The sequence below is a fragment of the Notamacropus eugenii genome, chromosome 5 (genome assembly GCF_028372415.1).
Source record: "Notamacropus eugenii isolate mMacEug1 chromosome 5, mMacEug1.pri_v2, whole genome shotgun sequence".
In the NCBI taxonomy this organism is placed as follows: domain Eukaryota; kingdom Metazoa; phylum Chordata; class Mammalia; order Diprotodontia; family Macropodidae; genus Notamacropus; species Notamacropus eugenii.
In genome coordinates this window covers 359,684,513-359,712,491 of record NC_092876.1, presented here as the reverse complement: position 1 = coordinate 359,712,491, position 27,979 = coordinate 359,684,513, and the positions used below count along the sequence as shown (strand labels likewise).

The 27,979-nt window shown below is 36.9% G+C and overlaps 1 protein-coding gene across 1 annotated transcript in view; it reads right to left on the bottom strand.

The window, feature by feature from the left end:
- Nucleotides 1-27,979, bottom strand: part of MORC1 (MORC family CW-type zinc finger 1) — a 190,469-nt gene that overhangs the window by 9,396 nt on the left and 153,094 nt on the right. The window contains exons 21-25 of the mRNA XM_072614049.1: nt 26,306-26,372; nt 16,336-16,420; nt 9,290-9,430; nt 2,171-2,258; nt 1,650-1,703 (exon numbers count right to left, since the gene is read on the bottom strand). Coding sequence (XP_072470150.1) covers nt 1,650-1,703; nt 2,171-2,258; nt 9,290-9,430; nt 16,336-16,420; nt 26,306-26,372 — 435 coding nt within the window. The remainder of the gene's footprint in view (nt 1-1,649; nt 1,704-2,170; nt 2,259-9,289; nt 9,431-16,335; nt 16,421-26,305; nt 26,373-27,979) is intronic.

Sequence of the window (27,979 nt, the reverse complement as noted above, 5' to 3'; positions counted from 1 at the left end):
CATCTAATTCTTAACTAGTTCCCAACACTCATGGAGTTCGTATTCAATATTCTAATGATTGGTCCCCAACAAGTAGAGATCTTTCAATAGTTCCTAAAATTTTACTTGACAGATCTCTAAATAGTTACCAACTGCCATACAGTTTGCTTAGAGTTCTTAGTGAGGATGGGAATGATTGTGACTACTAGTGGTGTTTCTCCCTTGTTCTCAGAGATAATACCTTCAGCACCCTCATCTTCTAAATTTTATCAGGGGAATGAAAAATAAATATTTTATGAAAATGTTGGGGACGTCTCACCTAACCCTGTATAGTAGCAATAAGGTTGACATTGTTGAGCAAAGAAATTCATGAGAGTAATATCCTCTAACAGGTTAGAGTGAGAAGGAAGAAATTCTGGGATCCTAGAATTTTCAAGTAGGAAAGGCAAGAAAAACTGAACAAATAAACTCTGTTTCTGGTTCTAGTTAAGAAATGTGAACAGGTGAGTCTGCAATCTACCCAATCAATATTTTTTCTACAAATAATGAAGTGGGAAAAAATGTGACGCTTTGTTTATTAAAGCAACATAAAGCAATTTCCCAGTTGAATAGGAAAGGGAAATCAAGAAACACACATGCCTTCTTTTTCCGTGGTCCTATAGGCAGTTGATCAGAAAACATCAGAAAAAAGTAAAGGTTCTTGACTTCCCATCACCATAAAGTTGTTAAACTCAGGAACATTCTAAAACATGGATATTTAGTGTTGTAGTACAGTTCAGGTGGGGAAACAGAAACCTCAGGTTCCAGTCTTCATTTCAACACTAGTTAATGGTGTACATTTTGGGCAAGTCCTTTGTCTACTGCAAAGCAAAGAGACTTAATCTTTGATCTGATGATCTCCAAAGGATTATGGGAAGATGGATTAGATAAAATTTGAGCAGAATACTGAAAAGCAATAGGGCACAGTGACAAGAGCACCAGACTTACAGTCACAAGACCTGGGTTAGAACTCTGGTTCTCCCACCAGCTGTGTGATCTTGGGCACATCACTGAGCCTCAGTTTTTCCACCCACAAAATGGAGATAATATGACAGAGTTTCTTTTGGAAACTGTACAATGCTATGTATCCATAAGTTGCTATTTAAACTAACACATAAAAATAGAATGACAATAGCCATAATACATTCCTCCCAGAATAGGCTATGTTGATTTTCCTTGTTAGGAAAGCTTTAACCCAGCCCTCCGCCCTGCCCTATCTCCCCAAAAAGATACTTATCTCTTTGAAATATTTTAAGTGAAGCATCTGCCTAAAACAGAATGGTGTTTGAGTTCATATCCAATTCTAAATCTCTAGAATTTAGTAAGGATTTTTTTTTTTTTAATTCAGAATGGTGGCATGTGTATTGCTTCTATACACCCTCTTTCAAGTATTCCATCAACTTTATCCCATAGAAAAAGACTCTCCCACAAAAATAACTTTTCTTTTTTTTTTAAAGGATTCTCTCTTTGTGACCCATGAAGCAAAATTTATTAATCTCAGACTTGGTAAGTGACTGCAAATTTGCCTTCCTTCCAAAACTAACATTCAACACTATATATTACTATTTTTTTTCCCGTTTGGAAGAAGCATTCCTTTAGAATTTAGATGATTCCATTTAAAAGGGACTTACCTGGTCACAACACATTTGCAGTTTTTTGTTTAGCTGCTCAGGGCAATTCTCCAGCTGTTTTCATAAATGATAACAGAACAGAATTTTAGCTTTTAGGGAATGAGTTGTTTACAACAGAATAATAATGTATAAGCATCCCAAATCAGAAAAGCATTACCACTTTGGAATCTGGGTCTTTGGAATCTGGCCTAATTTTATGCAGACAGGGACTGACTACATCTTCTATTTCTCCACAGTATCTATCTAGACTTCACTAATGGTCCAGGAATAGTCTGTCTTCCAGCCCATTTAACCCATGATCTTGTGATTGGCTTTGCTTATAACATCACCAGGATAAATTAACTGGGTGGCCTTTTCTTCATTCTTAGAGGACTGATGATTTGGAATTGAAAAACCTCAAATCTTAGCTCACTACCCTAAGATCATTAACTCTATTCATTTAAGCCACCCAGAGATAATTCCTTAAAGGCCTGTCTTCATTGGGTAACCCAGAGGACTGTGTGCAGGAGGGATTATGTTACCTCACACATTGCCATGAGTTCCTCCATAGACTTGTAGTTGAGGTCCTTAGAGAGTTTACAGTGAGGATGGAAATAAAGAAGAATCTCCCTAGAAACACAGAAACAAAAGGTATACATTAATATTGACAGAACTGCCATTTGTCTGGCAGAGGGGGTGCCAATGCAGATTTACATGGGCCTCTAAACAACACAGAAAATGAACACTCCCAATCAACTCCTTTCTTCTAATCATATGGAAGGAAACTTTGAAGTCCTACCTAATCCCACTGTTTTTCATTTTACAGCTGAGGAAACCAAGGCCCAGAGGTAAAGTGGGGTTTAAGTCAGAGGTTTAAGAGTTAGAGCCAGGAAAGTGAGCAATCCAAGTTACTGACAATGTTACATGTAAGACCTATCTTGTTCCTTTTCAGGCAGTACTCCAGATTTCCTATTGTATTTATTTTCCTAACACTTAGTGCAGTGTCTGGCACACAATAAGCACTTAATAAATGCTTGTTGACTGATTTCCATCCTTCAGTTGCTGCAGTTCATGTCAATTCAACTCAAAGTATTTATTTAGCACGTTGTTTCTAACATTGTAGAGGATACATAATAATGCTATCTTATTATGTTAAAGACATAATATTCATGTAAACACTGATTTCCCTCAGATAAAGAAGAAAAGGCTCAAAGGTTAAGATATCATCTAGTCCAATTCCTTCATCTTATAAATAAAGGAAGGTAGGCCCCGGAGATGATTTGCCTAGGGTCACAAAGGTAAGTAATTGTTCAGTTATATCCAATTTTACATGACCCCATATGGGGTTTTCTTGACATAGATGCTAGAGTGGTTTGCCATTTCCCTCTCCAGTGCATTTTATAGATGAAGAAACTGAGACAAATGGGGTTAAGTGACTTGCGCAGGGTCACACAGCTAGAAAGTATCTGAGGCCAGATTTGAAGTCATGAAGATGAGTCTTACTTATTCCTGATTCTAAGCCCAGAGCTTTATCCACTGTGCCACCGACCTTTCCAGTGAGTTGCATGGGAAAGAATAAGCATTTATTAAACACCTACAATGTGCCAGGCATTATGGTAAGTACTTCAAAGATTTTGTTTCATACAATCCTCAAAACACCTCTGTGAAGTAGGTGCTATTATTATCCTCTTTTTACAGTTGAGTAAACTGAGGCAGAATTTAAGGGATTTGTCCAGAGTCACACAGCTAGTAATTGCCTAATATTGGATTTGAACTCAGATCTTTATAACTCTAGACCCAGCACTCTATCCACTGTGCCATCCAATTGCTCTTACAGTAGAACTAGGATGTAATCCCTGGAGTTCTGACTGAATCCTGAACTTTTGCAATGGTATCACATTGCCTCTACATGCAGTAAAGAGTTAAGTGACAAGAAAGTAAAGTGTTAATCTGGATTTAGCAAAAAACAAAGAACCCAATAAGACACACACACACACACACACACACACACACACAGACACACAGACACACACAGACACACACACAGACACACACAGACACACACAGACACACATACAGACACACACAGACACACACAGACACACAGACACACACACACACACACACACACACACACACACACACCCCTACCTGTTTGTTCATTCAATTAATATTAAATGCTCATAATAACTGCATGGTCACACCTTAGTATTTTGGGAAGAGGGCATAAAAAAAAAAAAACCCAACCGTAACCACAAATATTTAGCTGGAGTGAGAAAGACTCACCTTCCTGAGTTCAAATCTGGCCTCAGACACTTACTAGCTGATTGACACTGGGCAAGTCACTTAACCCTGTTTGACTCAATTTCCTCATCTGTAAAATGAACTAGAGAAGGAAGTGGCAAAACTCTCTAGTATCTTCATCAAGAAAACCTCAAATGGGGTCATGAAGAGTCTGACACAACTGAACAATACATAGTGGCTAAAACAATGTGGATATAAAGAACAATCAAAAGAATTAAAATTGAATTCCTTGAAATTATAATGGTCAAATTTATCCCCAAAGAAGAGATATGAGAAAACAATTAGACAGATAGAGATAGAAAGAGACAGAAAATGCAGAGATAGACAAAGAGACAGACATAGTGTGAGACAGATAAACAGAGAAAGAAATAGAGAGAGACAGAGGCAGACAAAAATATAGAGAGATGGAGACAGATAGACATAGACAGTGTCAGACAGTGATAGAGAAAGAGAGATAGAGAGACAGATAAAGACAAACAGGAAGGGAAGGAATGAATAAGCATTTAAGCTTACTCTGTGCCAGGCACTGTGATAAACGCTTTACAAATATTCCATTTGATTCTCAGAGCATTTATTAAGGTCCCACTGTGTGCCAAGCATTGTGTTAAGCACTATGGAGACAAGTGCAAATGTGACAGTCCCAACCTTCAAAGAGTTCGCATTCTATTGGAGAAAGACAACACATGAAGGGAAGCTGGAAAGGAGGGAGACTAGGAAAGGGTACATCAAGGTGGCTAGCAAGGTGTGGAGTTTACTAAGTGAGTCACGATGGAAGTGAGTGAGCCTGGCTGGGGTCCCTCTGAAAAGGCTGGTCCAGGCCGGGAAGTTACCAATCAGGAAAAAGGGTGAAGGTTTCTCTAGAGTGAGATTGTAAGTGGTGAGGGGGGAGGAGGAGTCCTGAGAGTGAATCAAGATAGGAAGTAACTGAACATGGCTTCTCTGGAAATGGACTGGGTGAGGTAGTCACCAATAAGGAGAATGGCTGTCCCTGCTCCACCACTTCTTTGCAGAGGTGAGGTGCTAGGGGGTGAAGCACTTCATATAATGTCAGACATCTCTGATATGCTGGTTATTTTTGCTGAACAATTTTTTTCTCTATTCTTTGTTATAAAGTGTTTCTGGGAGAGAGATGGTGCTATAATAGAAATGTAGATATCAAAAGACATCAATAAAAATGTATTTTTTTTTAAAAAGGTCACATAGCCGATCTATTAATCTCACTGGTCTTTTAAGGATCTATGTTTTCAGGAGAACAATTTGACTAAAGTGACAAATACTGATTGTGAAGGTATTAAACATTAACAGACTGGCTGAGGCGAGGTGCTATTTTGTTTTCCTATTACATAAAGAAATAGCCACAGTCTTCATGTCTGCAAAGAGCTTACAATTTGGATGAGGACACGTGTGCGTGTGTGTGTGCGTATGTGTGCATGTGTGTGTGTGTGTGTGTGTATTTAATAGATGTAAAGCAGTGCAAAGCAGGAAAGGGTCAATCTGTGAAATGTAAGCAGAGGAAACCATCTTCCTCTGGTGAGATGTCTGTGAAAGTAACTCAGAAACATGGTTTAAATGAGAAAATTATTTCATTCCAGGTGAGTAAGCTCTGTTCCTCAAACTTCACAAAAATTCATGTTCTCTACAATATTCTCCTCCAGCTTTTCCTTACAAAGCAACTTGCATTAAGGATATAAATTGGTAGAGCGAAGTATTGATGTACTTACTCATTTCCTATCAATGTGAAATTTTCATTTGCTCACTGCTGGATGATTATAAGTGCTAAAAGAACTATAATTTTATTAAGGAAAATGGCTTCTGTTTGATTTCAAAGTTCTCTGCTGCTGAGTTACAGAATGGACTCAATTCAATGGATAAAAGAATTCTGCCAAGTCCTCTCCCACCCTCATAACTTTCCTATTATGACCTAGGGAGCCACCATCTCTTTAGTCCCATCCTGTCCCTCAGGCTGACAACCTAAGAGTCATCCTCCACTCCTCACTCCCACCCTCCTCCCATATCCAATTTATTGTCAAGACCTACATTTTCACCTTTGGAATAACATATGCCCCTATCTGCTACCCCAAATACTGCTACCACCCTAGTACAGACCCTTCTCATCTTAAATTCAGACTACAAAAATAGCTGGATATTTGTTCTCCCTGCCTTATCTTTCCCTATTCCATTTTTTCTTCCATTCAGCTGTCTAAGTGATTTTCCTACAGTTGTGGGTCTGTCCATGTCACCACACTACTCAATAAACTCATGACTCTCTACCATCTCCTGGATCAAACATAAAAGCTTCTGTCTGGCATTCAAAGACTTCACAACCTGCCTTCCCCCTCACATTTCTAGTCTTCTCTCTCTTCCTACCTTTGTGATCCAATGACACTGGTCATGCTCTTCCTCACTTAAGATATTCCATCTCCAGACTTTAGGTATTTTCTCTGGTTCTCTCCCATGCCTAGAATACTCTCCCCTTCCATCTCTGCTTCCTGGCTTCCTTCAAGTTCCAGCTAAAATTCCATCTGTCTTCTGCAGGAAGCCTTTTCCACCCAATTACCTCCTTAATTCTAAAGCCTTTCCTCTGTCTCTATTTCCAATTTATCTAACCCAGAGTTTGTTTATATATAGTCTTTTGCCTCAAAGGCTGTAAGCTCTTTGAGGGCAAGGACTGTCTTTTGCCAGTCTTGTATCCCCAGAGCTTAACATCTGGCAATGATAAATGTTTATTGTCATACAAGACAATGTAAAATAACTCACTGGAAAAAACAACTGACTGGAAAATAGATCCAGGAGAGATAATTTAAGAATTATTAGATTACTTTAACACCATGTTAAAAAAAAAAAGTCTGGACAGCATCTTTCAAGAAATTTCTGGAGAGCATTGAAATTCTAGAACCAGTGGGTAAAATATTCATTGAAAGAATTCACTGATGACCTACTGAAAGAGATCCCAAAATGAAAACTCCAAGGACTATTGCAGTAAAATTTCAGCATTATCAGGTCAAAGAGAAAATACTGTAAACAGCCAAAAAACCAAATCAAATATAAAAGAGCCACAATTAGGATTACCCAGGACTTAGCAGCTTCTACATTAAAGGATCTGATGGCTTGGAATATGATATTCTGAAAGGTAAAGGAGTCTGGATTACAACTAAAAATCAGCTACCTAGCCAAACTGAGCATAATCCTTTAGGGGAAAAGACAGACATGCAACGAAATGGGGCATTTTCAAATTCCTGATAAAAAGATTGGAGCTGAACAGAAATTTTGATCTTCAAATACAAGATTCAAGAGAAGCATAAAAATGTAAACAGGAAAGAAAAGAAAAACACAATACACTGTTCAATAAGATTAAATTTTTACATCCCTACATGATGCTTGTAACTCTTGAGAACTATATCTCTACTATGGCAGTTAGAAGGAGTATATGTTGATTTAATGTGATAATAGAAAAAAAATATGGGTGAAAAAAAAGATTGTACTCAAGAGAAGAGGAAAGGGGAAGGCAGACTGGGGTAAATTATATCACATGGAGAGGCATCAAAGACCTATTACAATAGAGGGAAAGGAGGGAGGGCATGAGCATTGTTTGAACCTTACTCTGATCAGATTTTGCTCAAAGCGGGAATAACATACATATTCAGTTGGTTATAGAAATCTATCTTACCTTATAGGGAAGCAGGAGGAGAAAGGGGAAAGAAAAATGGGGGAGTGATAGAAGGGAGGGCAGATTGAGGGAAGCAGTGATCAGAGGCAAAACACTGGTGAGGAGGGGCAGGGTGAAAGGAGAGAGAAAAGTACAAATAGAGAGGATGGAGGGAAATACACAGTAATCATAACTGTGAATGGGATGAACTCTCCCATAAAATGGAAGCAGATAGATTGGATTAAAAAAAAGAATCCTACAATATATTGTTTACAGTAAACACATCTGAAGCAGAGAAATACACACAGAGTAAAGATAAAGGGCTGGAGCAGAATATATTATGCTTCAGTTAAAGGTAAAAAAGCAGGGCTAGCGATCTTGATATCAGACAAAACAAAATCAAAAAGAGATCTAATTAAGAGACAAAGAAGGAAACTATTTCCTGTTAAAAGGTACCATAGACAATGAAGTAATATCAATAACTAAATCAAAATGCATCCAATGGTATAGCATCCAAATTCTTACCAGGGAAATTAAGAGAGTTATAGGAAGAAATAGACAGCAAAACTACACTAGTGGGGGACCTCAAACTATCTACAGTCATATGAAAAATGCTCTAAATCTCTACTGATAAGAGAAATGCAAATTAAAACAACTCTGAGGTACCACCTCAGCTTATTAGAAATGGATAGGATGAGGAAAAATTGGTACATTAATGAACTGTTGGTGGAGTACAACCATTTTGGAGAACAACCTGGGAACTACGCCCAAAGGGCTATAAAACTGTGTATACCTTTTGATCTAGCCATACCACTAGTAGGTCTGTACTCCAAAGAGTTCAAAGACAAAAGGAAAAGGATCTTTATGGTGGCACAGAACTGGAAATTGAGGGGATGGACACTCATCAGCTGGGAAATGGCTGAACAAGCTGTGCCATATGATTGTGATGGAGTATTACTCTATTCTAAGAAATGATGAGGTTGATGAGGTTGATGAAATCAACCACTGGGGTAGATTTCAGATCTATATGAACTGATGCAGAGTGAGGTCATTGTGTACAGTAACATTAACGTCGTAATGATGATCAGCTATGAAACACTTGCCTATCCTGATTAATTTAATGATCCAAAATAACTGCAAAGACTCATGATGAAAAAATGTTATCCACTTCCAGAGAGAAATATAATGAACTCTAAGTAAAATTTTCTTTCTTTTTTTGTTCTGTGATACAGCAAATAAAGAAATATGTTTTGCATGGTTTCAAATGTATAACTGATATAATATTGTTTGCTTTCTCATGGGTTGAGAAGTGGGAGGGAAAGAGAGAATCTGCAACTCAAAATTTAAAAGAAAAGAATACTAAAAATTAATAAATAATACACATGCTTTTTTTTTTTAAAAAAAAGAAACAGATTCACATAAAAAAATCCCACAATAACTCACAGAATAGATCTAATTCCCACCTTATTATTCTAATAGGCTGCTCCTTGGTACTACTGCTCAAGGGCCATGATAGCAAGATGGCCTCAAAGATGTCTGACTTCATGTATTGATGCCACATGCTGCTATGTGGCTTAATGGGATGTTCTGACCAGTGATGGAATTCAGTGGAAAGAAAAAGCAAGGATTAGACAGGCTTAGAAGTTCTCAATGTGAAGAATTAGAATGTATGACCAGTAATATCAAGACAGCAGTACAGAGATGCCTTTACCTTAACTGAGCCATCAGTTTTCCTACTGTTTCCTTCACACAGGTGCTTTGAGGAGGTGTTACCAAAGGAACAGTAGCATCTTCCTCCATAAATTCTTCTTCTTTCTTCCATGGACATGGACTTAAATCATCTGTTGATGGACTGAACATAAATAAAGCATGGCTTATCATTTCAAATCTAGGGCCAATTCAGGTGCAAATATGAGTTTTCTTTGGTGAAATTCTAAAAAGAAAAAAATTAGTAGGGATGAGAACTTGAACTGTGATTTCATCAGTATAGGGAATTCCCTCTACCAGTACAGGTCAGTTTGTTCTCTGGGAAGAGTAGCCCAGAGTAGTAGGAGGTTAAATGATTTCCTTAGGGTCACAGTCAGTATGTGTCAGAGGGATGACTTACACCCAGTTCTTTCTAGCTTTGAGGACATAATTTTTAAGAGGAAAGAAATCAAAGAAATGCAATGATGAAAACCTCTTTTTGGGTGGTTATACTAATTACTTTTAGATTAGTTAAATTCCAAAGTCTGGCAAATCTTGCTTTCAATTTTTTCCTTACACAATTTGGGCGGAATATGTCATAATTTCCTTTATTAACAGTATGCCTTTGTTTCCTACTTACTTTTGCTGTTTTGCAAAGAAAGCTTTTGAAGTAAAATATTTCCTCAGTTCACACATGATGTAGCTGTTCAGCTAAGAAGACATTTGTCTGAGAGGTGATCCTCTCTATATGCACAATGCAGGGGAGTCAGGGAATACAGAACAGGTTTTTAAATTCTAGCTCATCTTGAGTCAGGTCTTCACAAGCTTTGTTATTTTGTCAGAAAATGCTCCAATACTCCAACGGATAACTGATGGGAATTATACTCTCATTTCCTCCCCAAAGCGCAAATCAAACCACTGCTTATCTGGTGTAACTCTCTTCTATGTCCCTCTCTAAGTTTGCCAATGGGAGGTCTCATTTACTATGGTCTCCTTATGTCCTCCACAGCATGTGGATAATAATGGGAGATGCTGGCTGAACATTCATTATTCTTCACTCACCCATGTGACCAGCCCTTCTTTGTTTTTCCTGGTGATGTTTCTTTGAGGACCTCTTTCACACATCCTCTCCTGTGTGGTTCCATCTTGGCAGCCTGTGGTATGGCAGTATACTTGCCTCTCCATTGCCCTTTGGGTGATCTTCAACTTCAGTCATTACTAATATCCTGACTGAAGCAACCCATGATTCACAGCCAAACATCACCCAAACAAAAATAATGCTGCTGTCTTAAAAATACGGGCTTTCATTTCAGAAAAAAGGCTTGAGATCATTAAAATAACTATGCTATTTATCAATGGTAAACCACTGATATTCCTTCGTCTTGTTCTTTGGATTTAAATTCAGCCTCAGGCATTTCATAGATGTATGGCCCTGGGAAGCTATTTAATCTACTTGCTTCGGTTTTCTCAACTGTAAATGTAAAATCAGGATAATAATAACACCTACCTTACAGGGCTGTTGTTGAGGATCAAATGAGATAATATCTACAAAGCATTTAGTGTAGTACTTGGCATATAGTAGGCACTAAATAAATGCTTCTTTCCTTCTTCTGTCCCCATTTAATTTTAGGCCAATGTGTTGCGCTTCAAAAGAGAGAAGGGGAGAGGGGACAGGGGACGGTATAGAACAGTGGACAGAAATCCATCCTTGGAGTCAGGAAGGCTTGGGTTCAAGTCCCATCTCTGAGACATATTGACTGTGTGACCCTGGGCACACAGGTGCTTGAGACAACTCTCTAAGACAATAAATTGTGGGGAAGGCACATACCTGTAATAGTAGAGGGAGTTCACTCATCATAGAGGGGTTGGGGGATTCCTATACCAATAAAATCACAGGTCTATCTATACATACACATGCACACATGAACACACATGCACACACACACACACGGATGGATAAATTTTATAGGTTGCCCATTCAAGTGTGTACCACAGTATATACCCTGGAATTTTTACTTCGAGTTTTTTATATGCAAATTGCTAGACTAAACTCCTGAGTGACATTAAATCTCATTTAGGCATTGATGCATGTTCCAGGGCTCAATGAAATCTGCACAAGATGTGTCAACCTTTAAAGAAGTTTATTAGTAAGCAAGCTGTTAATTGCAGACACATTTAGAGTTAAGCATGGGGATGTTTATAAGAGAGCTTATGCATATAGAGAACATATCCCCAACAACACAATAAACACACTTGAACTATAAATTATTTTTAGATTGTTGGAGGATTACCTAGACCACTTTAATTATCATTTGCTAAAAAAATGATGCCACTTCTTCTTGAAAAAATTGGAAAAGGCTGATTTTTCTACTTGGATACATGTGTAGATTGATTTAAGCCAGGGGTCAGCAAACTATAGGTCTGCTGGTCAAATCCTGCTGCTTGTTTTTATATGGCTTGACAACTAACAATATGTTTTTAAATTTTTAAATAAAGTTTCATTGTATTTAAAAATATAAAAGCTATTCTTTTTTCATGGTCAGTACAAAAACAGGTGGCTGGATTTGGCCCTCAAGTAGCAATTTGCCACCCCTGATCTAATCAATCAATCAACAATCCTGTGTTGTTTGCTTGGTTCTGATCTTTGGAGTACTTACATCTTCCAACTACACAGATGACAACTTGATTATGCCTTCTCATCCTGTGCAACTCTTGCCCATGACTTCCAATATATTCTCCACAGGAAGGCCTCTTAAGATTCTAGAGATTTTCCTCTAAATGTGTTGATAAAGTATGGGTACCAATGGAATACATATGCTATTCATTGGTTATCCCTTGTTCTGATTACATGGGGTCACTGAATCATAGATTTAAGGCTAGAATGCACCTTTTAAACCACTGAGTTCTTTGTTTTACAGATGGGGCAACTAAGGCATTTCTGTTTAGTTGTTTCGGCTGTATTGAATTTTTCTTGACTCCATTTTGGAGTTTCCTGGCAAAGATCATGGAGTGGTTTGCCATTTCCTTCTTTAGTTTTTTTTTTTTTTTTTACAGATGAGGAACTGAGGCAAACAGGGTTAAGTAACTTGCCCAGGGTCACACTGCTTGTAAGTGTCTGTGGCTGGATTTGAACTCATAAACATGAATCTTCCTAAATCTAAGGTCAGTGCTTTATCCATTGTGCCACCTAGCTGCCTTTTGAGACATAAAAAGACAGAATGCCCACACAGAGCACTCTAAAAACATTACCAGAGAAATTCGTAATTTTGCCACTGGTTGGCAAAGAATGTCTAATTAGATAATATAGCCTGGAACACTTCCTACACAATGGTACCCATATATACAAGTCATAAAATAAAGTGGTCTTCTTATGGCTTTGTGAATTTATTAACAACAAAGGTGCACATCATGTTGATGTGCATGTGAACAGCTATAGTGGTTTATACTTTCAGGTTCCTCTTGAAATTAGATATTTAATATCAAATAAAAAATTCTACTGCCAGCATAACTCTTTGGCATTAATTACCCTGTCTAAATTCAGTTGTGGTTGTGTAGATTAAGAACACTACATATTCTAATGCTTAATTGTCTGTTAAGAACACTGAACAATGTGTCTGAATGCTCATTAATTATCCTCCTTCACGGCAGAAACTTTATTTAGAAAGATGTTTCGCCTTTTTAGTGACGCTAGTAGTATTGGGCCAACTTATTAAAATGCTTTGTACAGAAGTACATGGGTTGGGAAAGTCCTTTTGCTATCAGCCTCTGTGTTCCCTTGGCCACATTTTCTCACAAGGGGACTGCATTTTTGGATCAGGGATGAGTTATTTTTAAAAAGTCTCATTAAATCTTGAAAGTATCATTTTAGATAAGCTATCTCTTAAAAATAAAACAAAACAAACATAGGACATAGGTCCCACAGCTGCCATATTTATTATGTAAAGTCATTTTTCCTGGAGAATGAAAAAAATTTTTACTAAATATTTTATGAACAGCTCCAGGTTCCCCAGAAGCTTTGTCCGTAACAAGGCTTACCAAAAGGATGGACTTTAAAAAAAAAAAAAATCAGAAAAACATCTGCAGCAAAAGCTTTTCTACCAATGTTATCACAATGTACTCAAGTGCAAAGATCCAAGATATTCACATGCATTTACATAAACACAATTATGTTTATTTCATGAATTCCCAGCATGCACCTCTCCACTATGCAGGTGCAGTCAAATAAAAGCTTTTGCCTCTTGCCACTTGTTTTTTTAGATGGAGAGAGGGACTAAACCTGTGATTTCACTGGCAGAGGAAACCCACTCTCTCTGTCCAATCAGTCAATCAATCAATTAACACTTATTAAGTACCTACTATGTGCCAGGCAATGTGCTAAGTGCTGGGGATACAAAAAGAAACAAAAGACAGTCCCTGCTTTCACAGAAACTCACAATCTAATGGGGGAGACAACAGGCAAACAATTATGTACAAATATGCAGGAAAAATTGTAGATAATCAACCAAAAAAAGGCACTAGAATTAAAAGGAATTGAGACAGTCTTCCTGTAGAAGGTGAGATTTTAGCTGGGCCTTGGAGGAAGACAGAAGCCAGGGGGCAGAGCTGTGGAGGGAGAGTATCCTTGGTCTAAGGGACAATCAGAGAAAAGTGCCCAGAATGTGGGGACCCAGTATCTTATGTGTGGAAGAGCAAGGAGGCCACTGTCATTGGATTTTAGAGTGGGGGAAGGGCTGTATAAATTGTAAGAAGATTGGAAAGATAAGGGGGGGGCAGTTATAGAGGGCAATACCTACTCTGTAGTTTAGAGTTTTGCAAAACTACTTAGAACAATAAGAGATCAAGTTTCTTGTCCAGGGTCATACAATCAGTAAATGTCAGCAGAAGGTCTGTAAGGAAAATCTTCCTGTCTTCTGGGCTGCCTCTCTATCCCCTATACTATAGTGCCTCTCTTAAACACTTTGAAGGGTATTTGTAATAAGTTTTCTATTTCTGGCCTTCTCAATGGGCAGAGAACCAGGTGGAAGGAAGAAGAGAATTTGAAAATGAGAATAAAATAAAATTGAAAAAGAAAAAATCCTTTGGTCTTTAATGCAAGATATGAAAAAATGCATACCTTAAAAAATGTGTTGCTGCTTATATATAGCTGATTGAGATGGGGTACCTTAATTTAATTATTTTCCACATTCTACGGGAGACCTTTCCTGTTGTTTCTCTGTACTCTACTTACCACTCCCAAGTATCTTCCCACTGAGATTTATTTCATTTACACTAGGGATTTTTAACCTTTTCTGTGTCATGGACCCCTTTGGCAGGCTGGTGAAGTCTATGCATGCCTTCTCAGAACCATGTTTTTAAATACATAAGATAAAATATATAGGATTACAAAGAAAACTATATCGAAATACAATTATCAGTTTTTAAAACCCCACAGACTAAAAACTTCTGATTTATAACTATATATGTGTATATAGGTATATGTGTAAATACATACATATGTATGTATATATGTATAAATTATAAGAACACTTACTCTATCCCTTTAGAATGTGAGTTCCTTGAGGCCAGGGACTGAGTTTCTGCTTTTTTTTGTATTTCCAGCACTTAGCATAATGCCTGGCATGTAGTAAATGCTTAATAAATAGTCCCTGATTAACCGTTCCAAGCATCTGAAAGATTCTGCAGACTTGATTTCATTTTTTCAACATAAACAAAACCAGCGGCCTGGAAACAACAGGTGGGGAATGTTGCGATTGCTCATATTAGAGAACCAGAGAATTGCTTAAGAGTCAGAAGGAACCCTAGCTTGCCCCTTTGTTTTTATTGTTGAGGAAACTGAGAAATACTTTGAATCTCACTTGGTCAAGGTGAGGCAGGGAGAGGCTAACTGCTTCTAATAGGACCACAAGGCAAGTATATGAGAGGAAGAAAAAGGCACCTCTGCTCCTACATATCCCATGGTGATTTCCTATCAAGCTGGAGTACATTTACCTCCCCTCTGCCAAATACAAGATTATTTATTTCCCAGGTATACATATTCATTTTCTTCTCAATCAAGACATTCTTTACCCTGGATAAAAATCTACCAGGAATTAAAAAAAAAAATCAAAGATCCAATTTGATTCAGTTAGCCACATGCCTTCTAATCCAAAAGATCTGAAAATTTAAGGTTATTTTATTTTTAAAAAGTTTCATGAGTTTCAAGTCAGGGAGATGCTGGTTATCTTATAAAGCTGGCTACAATTACATAGATGAGATGTGATGGCAAAGTAATGAGACTGATTCCAAAAGCCATACTGGAAAATCAGTTTCATTCCTTTATAAGCATACCTCAGGCAGGTCCCATTTTCTATTCTGTGACAGCTTTACAATAATTTGGATTAGTTACTCCTTGTGAGAACCAAGTGTAATATGCCCTATTTCATTACCACATGGGTAAAGAAGAACAAGAAGAATGGAGAACATTCTGGATCCCTCTCCCCTGAGGGAAATACGAAATGAAAAAAGGACTGACTGAGAAGAAGAGTTCTTAACTTGTTTTGTGTCTTTAACCTCATTGGCAGGCTGGTGAAGATTATGGACCATCTCTCTGCACCCTCAGAATAAGGTTCTTAAATGCATAAAATAAGTACATAGTATAACAAAAAACCCAATTCTATTAAAATACAGATGTACATTATTCCTATGCATGTTTACAACCCACTGAAATCTATATCCCCCAAATTAAGAACCCCTGATTTAGAAGTCAAGAAGAGCCTAAGCTGTGCAAACAGAGGCTTCATACCCCATTTCTGATTGTCACTATTCCAGTGAATTTGGGTTTGTCACTTAACCTCTGTGGGCCTCAGTTTCCTCCTCTGAAAAACTGGGGGATGTTGGCCTGAGGTATCATCCAGATTCAGATCTATTAAATTCATGCTCATAGTGTTTCTTCCTCCATGTAATTTGGTCCCCATTCATCATCTCCTCTGTTTGTTACCATTATTTTGCTCTTCTTGTACTTCAACACTGACAATTGCATTTCAACAGTATAATTAAAATTACTTTGAGTCTCTGTAATTGCTGTATTCTCACCTTTCCAAATTAAGTGGTGAAGAGTTCTGCTTTATTTCTGGAGTATCAGCATACAATTTCAGTTTATCTTCCACTGAGACTAAACCTTGTAAAAGCAAAGCAATTACATTTTGATGAGGATACGATAACCCAAAAGAAAAGGCATGTCAATAAAAAAATAAAATAACAACCCATCCATAAACAATTTGTCTGTGTATGTTAAAACATCCATACGTAAAATAGTACCAAGGTATTCTCAGGGTGATTTAAAACCATCTTTCTGCAAAGGTTTTATGATGATATCCAAGAGACACTGGATGTAATTGTTTTTCATTACCCGCTATTCACAGTACACATGATAACTACACAGGAGTGGGTCAGATTCCTCATTCCTGTTTTCCCACAAACCTCTCCCCACCTTTATCATCCTGCATAGAGGCCTTTGTAGGGATGCATGATTACTGAAAGTTAAGAGTTAGGAATGACTTTAGAAAACCAAGAGGAGTACTGGATTTGTAGTCAAAGGATCTGAGTTCAAAATATTGGCTTAATGACCCTGGATAAGTCAGCACTGTATAATGAAGGGGTTGGATTAGAAGACCTCTAATGTCCTTTTCTGGCAACTAGATGGCTCATGGATAGAGCCCTGGATCTGGAGTCCAGAAGACCCAAGTTCACATCCACTCTTGGACACTTACTGTATGTATGACCATGGGCAAGTCACTTAATCCTTTTTGCCTCAGTTTCCTCACATGTAAAATGAACTAGAGAAGGAAACGGCAAAGCACTATGTTATTCTTGCCAAGAAAACTGCAGGGACTGTATTGGTATGCAATGGTCCACAGGATCACAAAGAAGTGGACAGGACTCAACCACTGTAAAACAATGTACTTTTCAGGTCTCTATGAAACTCCTCCTTTTATAGATGATTAAACTGGGACCCAGAGTGAAATGACTTGCTCAGGGTAATAAAGTTAGGCAGCAGCAGAGCAAGTACTAAGGCCAAGCAGTTCTCCTGGGTGAGGAACAGAATGAGCCAGTGTACTCCTCTGGCAGGTCACCCTTGCATCCTATGGGATACCTCTGTATCTATATCTATATATGTTAACCTTTTGTCCCTTTGCAGATCTTTGTACCCTTAAGATAATAAGTAAATGTTCTTTACCTAACTGGCCAATAAATTCAAAATGGAGCTGTCTGTAACACTGAACAATGTATTAACAGCCCCTCTTTTTTCTTTTATATTATTTTATTTATTATTTTGGAAATCACATTTTATGTTTTCTAAATACATATATAGTTTTCAACATTAATTTTTTATAAATTTTGAGTTCCAATTTTTTTCTCCCTCCCCCCTCCCCAAAATGGCAAGCAATTATAGTACAGGTTACATATGTATAATCTTGGAATCATATCTCCACATTAATCATGTTGAAAAAGAAGAAACAGAACAAAAGGGAAGTCATGAAAAACAAAGAACAAAAAAGTGAAAATAGTATGATTTGATCTGCATTCAGCATCCATAGTTCTTCCTCTGGACTGTCCATCATGCATCCTTTGGAATCATCGTGGACCATTGTATTCCTGAGAAGAGCTAAGTCAGCTACAGTTGATCTTCACACAATGTTGCTATTACCATATATAATATTCTCCTAGTTTTGTTCACTTCATTTATCATCAGTTCATAAAAGTTTTTCTAGGTTTTTCTGAAATCTGCCTGCTCACCATTTCTTATAGCACAATAATATTCCATTATAATCATATACCACAACTTGCAGTGCCATTTTCTACTGAATGGGCAGTCCCTCAATTTCCAGTTCTTTGACACCTTAAAAAGAACTGCTATAAATATTTTTGTACATGTAGACTCTTCACCTTTTTAATGATCTCTTTGGGATAGAGACCTAATAGTGGTATTGCTGGATCAAAGAGTATGCAGAGTTTGTTTACCCTTTGGGCAAAGTTCCAAACTACTCTCTAGAATGACTGGATCAATTCAGAATTCCATCAACAATGCATTAGTGCCCCAATTTCCCCACATCTTTTCAAATATTTATCATTTTCCTTTTCTATAACATTAGCCAATCTGAAAGGTGTGAAATAATACCTCAGCATTGTTTAATTTGCTTTTCTCTAATCAAAAGTGATTTACAGTCCTTCTTCATATGCCCATTGATGTCTTTCTTTATCTGAAAACTGCCTGTTTATATCCTTTGACCATTTATCAATGAGCAATGACTTGTATTCTTATAAATTTGACTCAGTTCTCTATATATTTGAGAAGTGAGGCCTTTACCAGAAACACCGGCTATATAAATTTTTCCCCATCTTTTTGCTTTCCTTTTAATCTTGGTTGTGTTGGTTTTGTTTGTACAAAAACTTTTCAATTTAATGTAATCAAAATGATTCATTTTGCATTTCATAATATTCTCTACCTCTTGTTTGTTCATAAATTCTTCCCTTCTCCACGTACCTGAGAGGCAGACTATCCCTTGTTCTCCCAATTTGTTTATGGTGTTATCCTTTATATTTAAATCACATATCCATTTTGACCTTTTCTTGGTATAGGATGTGAGGTGTTGGTCAAAGTCTAGCTTCTCCCTAACTATTTTCCAGTTTTCCCAGCACTTTTTGTCAAATAGTGAGTTCTTATTTCAGAAGCTGGAGTCTTTGGGTGTATCAAACAGCAGATACTATACTCATTTACTACAATGTCTTGTGTACCTAATCTATTTAGCTGATACACCCACTCTATTTTTTAGCCAGTACCAAATAGTTTTGATGATTGCTACTTTAATATAGGGTTTGAGATATGGGAAACCCAGGCCACCTTCCTTTGTATTTTTTTCATTAATTTCCTTGATATTCTTGATCCTTTGTTCTTCCAGATGAATTTTATTATTTTTTATAACTATAAAATAATTTTTCATAGTTTGGTATGGAACTGAATAGGTAAATTAATTTAGGTAGAATTGTCATTTTTATTATCAGCCTACCCATGAACAGTTGATATTTTTCCAATTGTTTAGATCTGACTTCATTTGTGTGAAAAATGTTTTGTAATTGTGTTCATATATTTTCTGGGTTTGTCTTGGTAAGAAGACTCCCAAATATTTTATACTGTCTACAGTTAACTTTAAATGGAATTTCTCTATCTCTTGCTGCTGCACTTTGTTGACAATATATAGAAATTCTGATGATTTATGTAAGCTTATTTTATTCATGCAACTTTGCTAAAGTTGCTTATTATTTCAAGTAGTTCTTAGTTGATTCTCTAGGATTCTCTAAGTATACCATATCTTCTGCAAAGAGTGACAGTTTCCTCATTGTCTATACTAATTCCTTCTATTTTCTGTGTTCTCTTATTGCTAAAGCTAACATTTCCAGTACAACATTAATTGATGGTGGTAATAAGAGGCAGCCCTGTTTCATCCCTGATCTTACTGGGAAGACTTCTAGCTTATCCCCATTACAGATAATGAATGCTTGCTAATGGTTTCTAATACTACTTGTTTTAAGAAAAGCTCCATTTATTCTTACACTGTCTAGTGTTTTTAATAGGAAAAGGTGCTACATTTTGTCAAAAGCTTTATCTGCATCTATTGAGATAATTATATGATTTCTATTGGTTTTGTTATTCATATGGTCAATTATGCTGATAGTTTTCCTAATATTGAACCAGTCCTACATTCCTGGTATAAATCTCACCTGATCACAGAGTATTATCCTCATGATAAATTCCTACAATCTCTGCTAATATTTTATTAAAAAATTTTTGCATCAATATTCACTGGGGAAATTGGTCTATAATTTTCTTTCTCTGTTTTGGCTCTTCCTGGTTTAGGTATCAGTACTATATCTGTGTAATAAAAAGAATTTGGTAGGACTCCTTCTTTCCTATTTTCCCAAATTGTTTATACAGTACTGGAATCAATTGTTCTCTAAGTGTCTGGTAGAATTCACTTGTAAATCCATCTAGCCCTGAAGATTTTTAACTCGGGGAGCTCACTGATAGCTTGTTCAATTTCTTTTTCAAACCTGGGGTGAAATATTTTATTTGCTCTTCTGTTAAACAGGACAATTAATATTTTTGTGAATATTTGCCCATTTCACTTAGAGTGTCAGATTTATAGGCACAGAGTTGGGCAAAATAGTACCTAATTATCGCTTAATTTTCTCTTCATTGATGGTGAATTCACCCTTTTCATTTTTGAGACTTGTAATTTAGTTTTGTTCTTTTTTTCTAAGTTAAACTAACCAAAGTTTCATGTATTTTATTTTTTTTTTCCTCACAAAAGAGTTTTCAATAGTTTCTTACTTTCAATTTTATTAACCTCTCCTTTGATTTTTCAGAATTTCTAATTTCGTATTTAACTGAGAATTTTTAATTTTTTTTCCTGGTTTTAAAAATTGCATTCCTAATTCAATGACTTGTTTTTTCTCTGTTTTATTCATATAAGCATTTAGAGATATAAACTTTCCCCTAGGTACTGCTTTGCCTTTATTCCATAAATTTTGGTATACTGTCTCATTATTGTCATTCTCTTTGATGAAATTATTGTTTTTCTGGTTTGTTGTTTTATTTAATTTTCCTATTATTTCCATGGTACTTTTTTATGTACAATTTTTATTGTATCATGATCTGAAAAGGATGCATTTAATATTTTTGCCTTTCTGCATTTGAATGTGAGATTTTTATGCCCTAGTAGTCATTTTCTTTATAGTTGCCATGTCAATTGGTCGCTGTCCTTCGTTCTCAAAGAGGAACAAAATGACATCACTATGCTAGAGTCAAGTTTCAATATGTCTAACTGTGGCTGATCAGACCAATATGAGCTCAAAATGTTCCACTACAGTTCGGGCACAAATAGTTCATGTGAACATTTGGGGTGGATATTCTAAACTTGGGCATTCTGTGTTTCCTTTCAGCTATTTCAATTTTGTTTTCCTCATAGAGCACAGCACCTCTGATGTGGGCACACCATCCTAAGTGGTCCTGTGCCAGTATCTCCCATGTCACACAATCAATTCCAAAGTTCTTAAGAGAGACCTTGAGAATGTCCTTCTATTACTTCTTCTGACCAACATGTTGAACACTTTCCCTGTGTGAGTCCTTCATGAAAGTCTTTTTTGGCAAGCGTACATTTTGCATTTGAAGAACATGGCCAGCCCATTAGAGTTGTGCTATCTGAGGTGGAGTATAAATGCTTTGCAATTTAGTTTGAGTAAGGTCCTAGTACCTGGTACTTCATCCTGCCAGGTGATCTTCAGACTCTTCCTAAGACAATTCAAATGGAAGTGATTCAGTTTCCTGGCATGGTGCTGGTATACTGTCCAGGTTTCATAGGTATACAACAATGAGGTCAGCACTATGGCTCTGTAGGCTTGTATTGCTTTAAAAGGGTATATTCTTTTCCCTGTCCATTTAATTTTCTCCAGAGATCTACTATATCTAACTTTTCTAAATTTCTACTCAGTTCCTTAACTTCTTTCTTGTTTATTTTGTTGTTAGATTTATCTATTTCTGAGAGGGGGAGGTTGAGGTCCTCCACTAGTATAGTTTTGTTGTCTATTTCTTCCGATAACTCACTTAATTTCTCCTGTAAGAATTTGGATGCTATACCATTTGATGCATTTTGATTTAGTATTGATATTACTTCAGTATCTATGGTATGTTTTAGCAAGATATAGTTTCCTTCCTTGCCTCTTTTAATTAGATCTACTTTTGCTTTTGTTTTGTTTGATATCAAGATCGCTACCCCTGCTTTTTTAACTTCAACTGAAGCATAATATATTCTGCTCCAGCCTTTTACCCTTACTCTGTGTGTATCCCTCTACTTCAAATATGTTCCTTGTAAACAACATATTGGAGGATTATGGTTCTTAATCCACTCTGCTATCTGCTTCCCTTTTATGGGAGGGTTCATCCAACTAACATACACAGTTATGATTACTGAATATTTCCCACAATCCTATTTTCTCCATTATACTTTTCTTCTCTCTCCTTTCACCCTGTCCCTCACCACCAGTATTTTGCCTCTAATCACTGCCTCCTTCAATCTGCCCTCCCTTCTATCACCTTCTTCCTCTTTCTTTTCCCCTTCCCCTCTTACTTCACTATAGGGTAAGAGGAATTTCCTTACCCAACTGAGAGTCTACATTATTCCCTCTTTGAGAAGTCCAATGAGAGTAAGGTTTAAACAATGTTCACCCCCTCCATTCTTCCCCTCTATTGTAACAGGTCTTTCATGCCTCTTCATGTGATATAATTTACTCTATTTTGCCTCCTCTTTCTCCCAGTACAATCCTTTTTTCACCCCTTAATAAATATTTTTCTTCACTACATTATAGTGAACTTATACCCACATCCTCTAAGTTAAAGTCAACTTCTAAGCTTACTCCTTGTAACTGCCTTAATAGAGATATAGTGGTTAAGTTATCAGTATTATCTTCCCATGTATGTAAACAGTCTAACCTTATTGAATACCATGTGTGCTTTTTCTTCTTTCCTATTTACCTTTGCTTCTCTTGAGTCTTGCTTTTGATCAGATTTTCTGTTCAGCTCTGGTTTTTTCATCAGTAAAGTTTTAAAGTCCTCAATTTCACTGGGTGTCCATCTTTTCCCCTAAAAAAATTATGCTCAATTTTTGCTGGGTAATTAATTCTTGGTTATAATCCAGTCTCCTCTGCTTTCCAAAAAAGCTGCTAAATTCTGTTTAATCCTTATTGTGACTCCCTTATATTTGAATTCTGACTACTTGCAGCATTTTCTCCTTGACCTGCAATTCTGGAATTTGGCTATAATATTCCTTGAAGTTTTCATTTTGGGATTTCTTTCAGGAGGTCATCAGTGAGTTCTTTCAATGACTATTTTACCCACTGAGTCTAGGATGTCAGGTCAGTTTCTCTCAATAATACCTTGAAAGATGCCATCTAGGTTCTTTTTTTGATCATAGTCTTGAAGTAGTCCAATAATTCTTAAATTATCTCTCCTGTTCCAGTCAGCTGGTTTTTCCAAGAAGGCATTTTACATTTTTTTCTATTGTTTTATTCTTTTAATTGCTTGACTGATTCTTGATGTCTCATAGGATCAGTAGGTTCTACTTGACCAATTCTAATTTTTACGGAATTATTTTCTTCAGTTAGCATTTGTACCTTCTTTTCCATCAGGCTAATTGTACTTTTAAAGTTGTTTTTTCGGTGGATTTTTTTTCCCATTTAGCCAATTCTATTTTTTGAGGAGTTGGTATTTTTTTGGCCAATTTTTCTGGTTCTTTTTCCAAGCTCTTGCCACTTTTTTCATTATTCTCTTGCATAACTCTCATTTCTTTTCTCAATTTTTTTTCTACTTCTTTACTTGATTTTTAAAATCCTTTCTGAGCTGTTCCAAGAGGATTTTTTGGGCTTGAGATGAATTCATATTCTCATTTGAGGCTTCACATGTAGACATTTTGACATTGCCATCCTCTTCTGAGTTTATGTTTGGATCTTCTCTGTTATCAGAGCAGCTTTCTTTGGTCAGGAATCTTTATTTTTTTAAAGTTGAGTTCTGCTTCTGGGGCACAGGGGGCACTGTCTCAAGCTTCTTGTACTGGGGCCCTGCCCACTGTGCTAGAGTAGCCTAATTGCACCTGTTGTCCTCTGAGTTCTGTGACTGGCAGTTTGCCTTCTGTGCTGGAGGAAGCCTCATGGCTGGCCTGCTGTACCACTGGCCTACTGAGCCAGTACTGCAGGGCCTTGTGTGATGATCTGTGCTGTGGCTAATAACCCCTGGATGGCTTGCCTGGACACTGCCTGCACAGAGCTCTGCTTCCCCTTTACTCAAGTGAGACAGACCTTTCCTGAAGTCCTTCTAAGTTATCTTGGGCTGGATAACTGTTCACTATTTTTGTGGATTCTCCTGCTCTAGAATTCTTTTAGAGGCTTGATTTAATGTTATTTCTGAAGGAAACTGGGGAGAACTCAGGTAACTTCCTGGTTACTCTCTACCATCTAGGCTGTCTAACAGCTACTTTTCCCACAATAATTAGAGAATACAACAGGAAGAAACTTTTAGCCACAAGTAAGAATTGCAATCTTTGGTTAACAGATGTGAGTTAGGGACGAAGATCAAATGATACAAAAGCAATTTGTTTTGGATGTCCTTACGCCACCATGTCCCAAACTGCCAGGAATCCAAGGTCTTGATGATTTTCCCTTCATCCCCAGTCTCTAATGGAGATGCCCTCTCTGGTTACTATCCACTTTTCCACCTTTCCAATGCTCTCCAATACCCTCAATTAAAACTTCGGTATCCTTTAAACAGGGCCCTGCTTTCTAAACATTTTAGCTAGCTACTTAAAAAGCACTGAAAGACCTCAGTTTTAGGTCATATCCTAATTCTATTGAGTGTGTGATGTTGCTTAAGTCACTTCACTCCTCTGATCCTCAGAGTCCACATTAGACTGTAAGCTCCTTGAGGGCAGGGACAGTCTTTTGCCTTTTTTTTTGTATTCCCAGAACTTAGCACAATGCCTGCTACATACTAAGTGTCTAATAAATGTTTACTGTTAGAATATTATCTAATCCATCTGTTCTCTATCAGCTATGACTTCTTATTCTAAAATAATTCATGCTAATGAATTAAGTGAATATAATAATTACAATAAATACAATAATTAACTGAATACAATAAGTAGTTATGAAGTGTCTACTATGAGACAGAGGTGACATAATGGACAAAATGCTGGGCCTCCAGTCAGAATGATTAGAGTTCAAATCCTACTTCACATGCTTACTAGTTATCTGATCCTGGGAATATCAATTAACTTCCTTTGGTCTCAATTCCTTATATGTACAAATAAAGAGGCTAAATTGTGAAAATGGACAACTGTGAAAGACTTAAAGTCTCTGATCAATGCAGGATTCCAACCAAAATTCCAGAGTGCAGATGATAAAACATGCTACCCACCTCCTGAGAGATCAGTTATGGGTCTTAACATGCAGCATGAAACATAAATTTCACATGTGATCAGTGTGATTTTTTTTTTTGTCTGATTATGCACATTTGTTACAAGAGTGTTTTTGTTTATTTGTTTTCTCTTAGGCAAGGAGGAGGTGAGTGGGAGAGAAATGCTTGTAAATTTCTTAAAATTAAGTTTAGTAAAACTTAATAAAAAGAAAATAAAGCAAAAAAAAATCAGGGGGAGGGAACCGAACAAAATGATCTCTCAAGTCCCTTACAACTCAAAATCTATTAATCCAACCTAATACTAAATCCTATCCAAGCCAACAAACATTTATTATGTATCTACTACATGCAGTGTTGGGACAGCAATGGCATAGTTAAGTGAAAAGAAAGCTATCCTTGGAGACAAAAAAAAAATCTGGATTCAAGCCCAACTTCTTGAAATATATTGGATGTGAGACTCTGGGTAAGTCACTTAGCCTCTCAGGGCTCCATGCTTCCAAGACTATAAAACTATCAAGGAATTTCTTCACTGAGAGTTAACTAAACTAAATCAATAAAATCACAGGTCATGTAAGAAGCTGTGCTAAGCACTGGCTACAAAAAGACTCAATGAAAAACCACCCCTGACCCTCAAGGAGATTCAATTCTGCTGGAATTAACTTTATTTTTTCCTGTTATGATATATGCATTAGCAAACAATACCCTAAGTCAAAGGTAAAAAATGGGGACAATTTCAGACACCCTGGTTACAGTGCAGGACAAATCATTTTAAGCCTATGGGACCCTTTCTGGCAATTTGAATCACAAGATACAAGTCAGCATCATTCTCCATCTACAAACAGTGTTGGTGATGATTATATAGCTGTTAGCCTACTATTATTAGTAGAGCAATAAATTTCATATTAAAAATCCAAGTGATTAACATAAGAATGAAGCCTATGGTTTTGTTTTGTTTTTTAATCTCAGGGTGAAGTCAATTAAGCTCTAGGGTATCAGTTTTGCTACTGGTCACATTTCTATCTACTGTGTTCTCCTTTTTACCTTTGTTCACCAGAGATTCCTTCTTTTCATGTTTCACGGTCATGACAGCATTGCTTTCATCTGCAAACTTAAAAATTGAAAAAAAAAGCTCTGAAATTCTTGTTTAAAGGTATCCCCAAACAAAGAGCACATTAGATTGTGGGCATCAGACCCAGAGCAGCAGAGTCTGAGTTGAATGTCTAAAACCCTGGTAGGCTGCAAGCACAAAAACTGAACTCATTCCAAGAAAATAACGTCAAAGAAGATTGTCGCACAAATGAGATTGGCTTACGTATGTCCTGAGGATGAGTCTTGTAATTTTTTTAAAATTTATTTCTGACACTGATTTAAATGATACTTAAATATTTTCTGCAATATATGCAGAAGAGAAAAATCAGCATCACACTTTGTGGGATGTTACCAAAACTAAATTAAACATACAGTGAATCACATCTCACTCTTCCAGTGAGTGGGAAATAAAGGATGAGATGAATCCTTTTTTTCCTCTATTTGGAGGAGGTTTTCTGTTTGTATTTTACCACTCAGCACTGCTCAGCATGGGCTCCTACTTATATCCCATATACCAAGTTTCTCAGCACCTTCCTGAGAATTCAATAGGACACCAAAATACATGGTTATCTCTGGAAATCCTCTCTAGTCCAGGCCTTAGGATTTCCAAGGGGCAAGGATTAAATCTCAGGAACTCATATCTCTATTGGATTCTAAAATTCTGCAACAGAATTCTGGTATAGTTATCTATAGCTCCAAAATTTTAGAATCCAACAGAGATATGAGTTCCTGAGATTTAATCCTTGCCCCTTGGAAATCCTGAGGCCTTAAGTAAAATGGTGAAGACTTTGGAACCCTTATTACTTGCACTCCCTACCTCTTCCTCTCTGTCCTATTTAAGAAAAAATTATTAATATAAAAGACATTTGTGTTCCACTCTATACACAGCATTCCACGCTCTATCTATATGCCTTTGAACAATCTGTTCCTTGTTATCTTAATCTTTATGGTAAACTATCATTTGGCACTTTAAGGTTTGCAAAGAACTTTACTATTACTATTTTATCCTCAATTATTTTTTTCAGGTAGATGTTACTGATCTTCATTTTATGACTGAGGAAACTGAGGCAGACCGAGGTCATGTGTCTTGCACAGGGTCACATAGATCATTCCTGGAATGCTCTTGCTTTCTATCACGACCCATCAAAAGCCTTAGTAACTTTCAAAGATCAGCGCAGCTCTATATGGGTGCTTCCTCAATCCTTTGGTTGTTAGTTTGAGTGGATCAGGTTTAATGCACCTAGGCTGTCCAATAACCTTGGAAAGAGACGTTAGGGAAGTTGCAAAGGGCTTTAATTGCAAAACCAAGAAGGATAACTCAAATTAGAGGTTATTGCAATGGTCCAGACAAGAAGAAATGAAGGCCTGAGCTATGGTGCTGTGAGTAGAAATAAATGGACAGATGAAAAAAATGCTGTTGAGACTTAGCAAATGATTGGATTGTGATAAGAGAGAGAGAAAAGTCAAAGTGAAAAAGCTGAGCTTGAAAACCTTGATGACTTGGTGAATGGTAACCTTGACCTTGAGGGGGAAATTAGTATGAGGGATAGGTTGTTTGTGGAAAAGACAGTGAATTCTATTTTATATATTCTGAGTTTGAAATTTCTATGGAGTGTCTAATTCAAA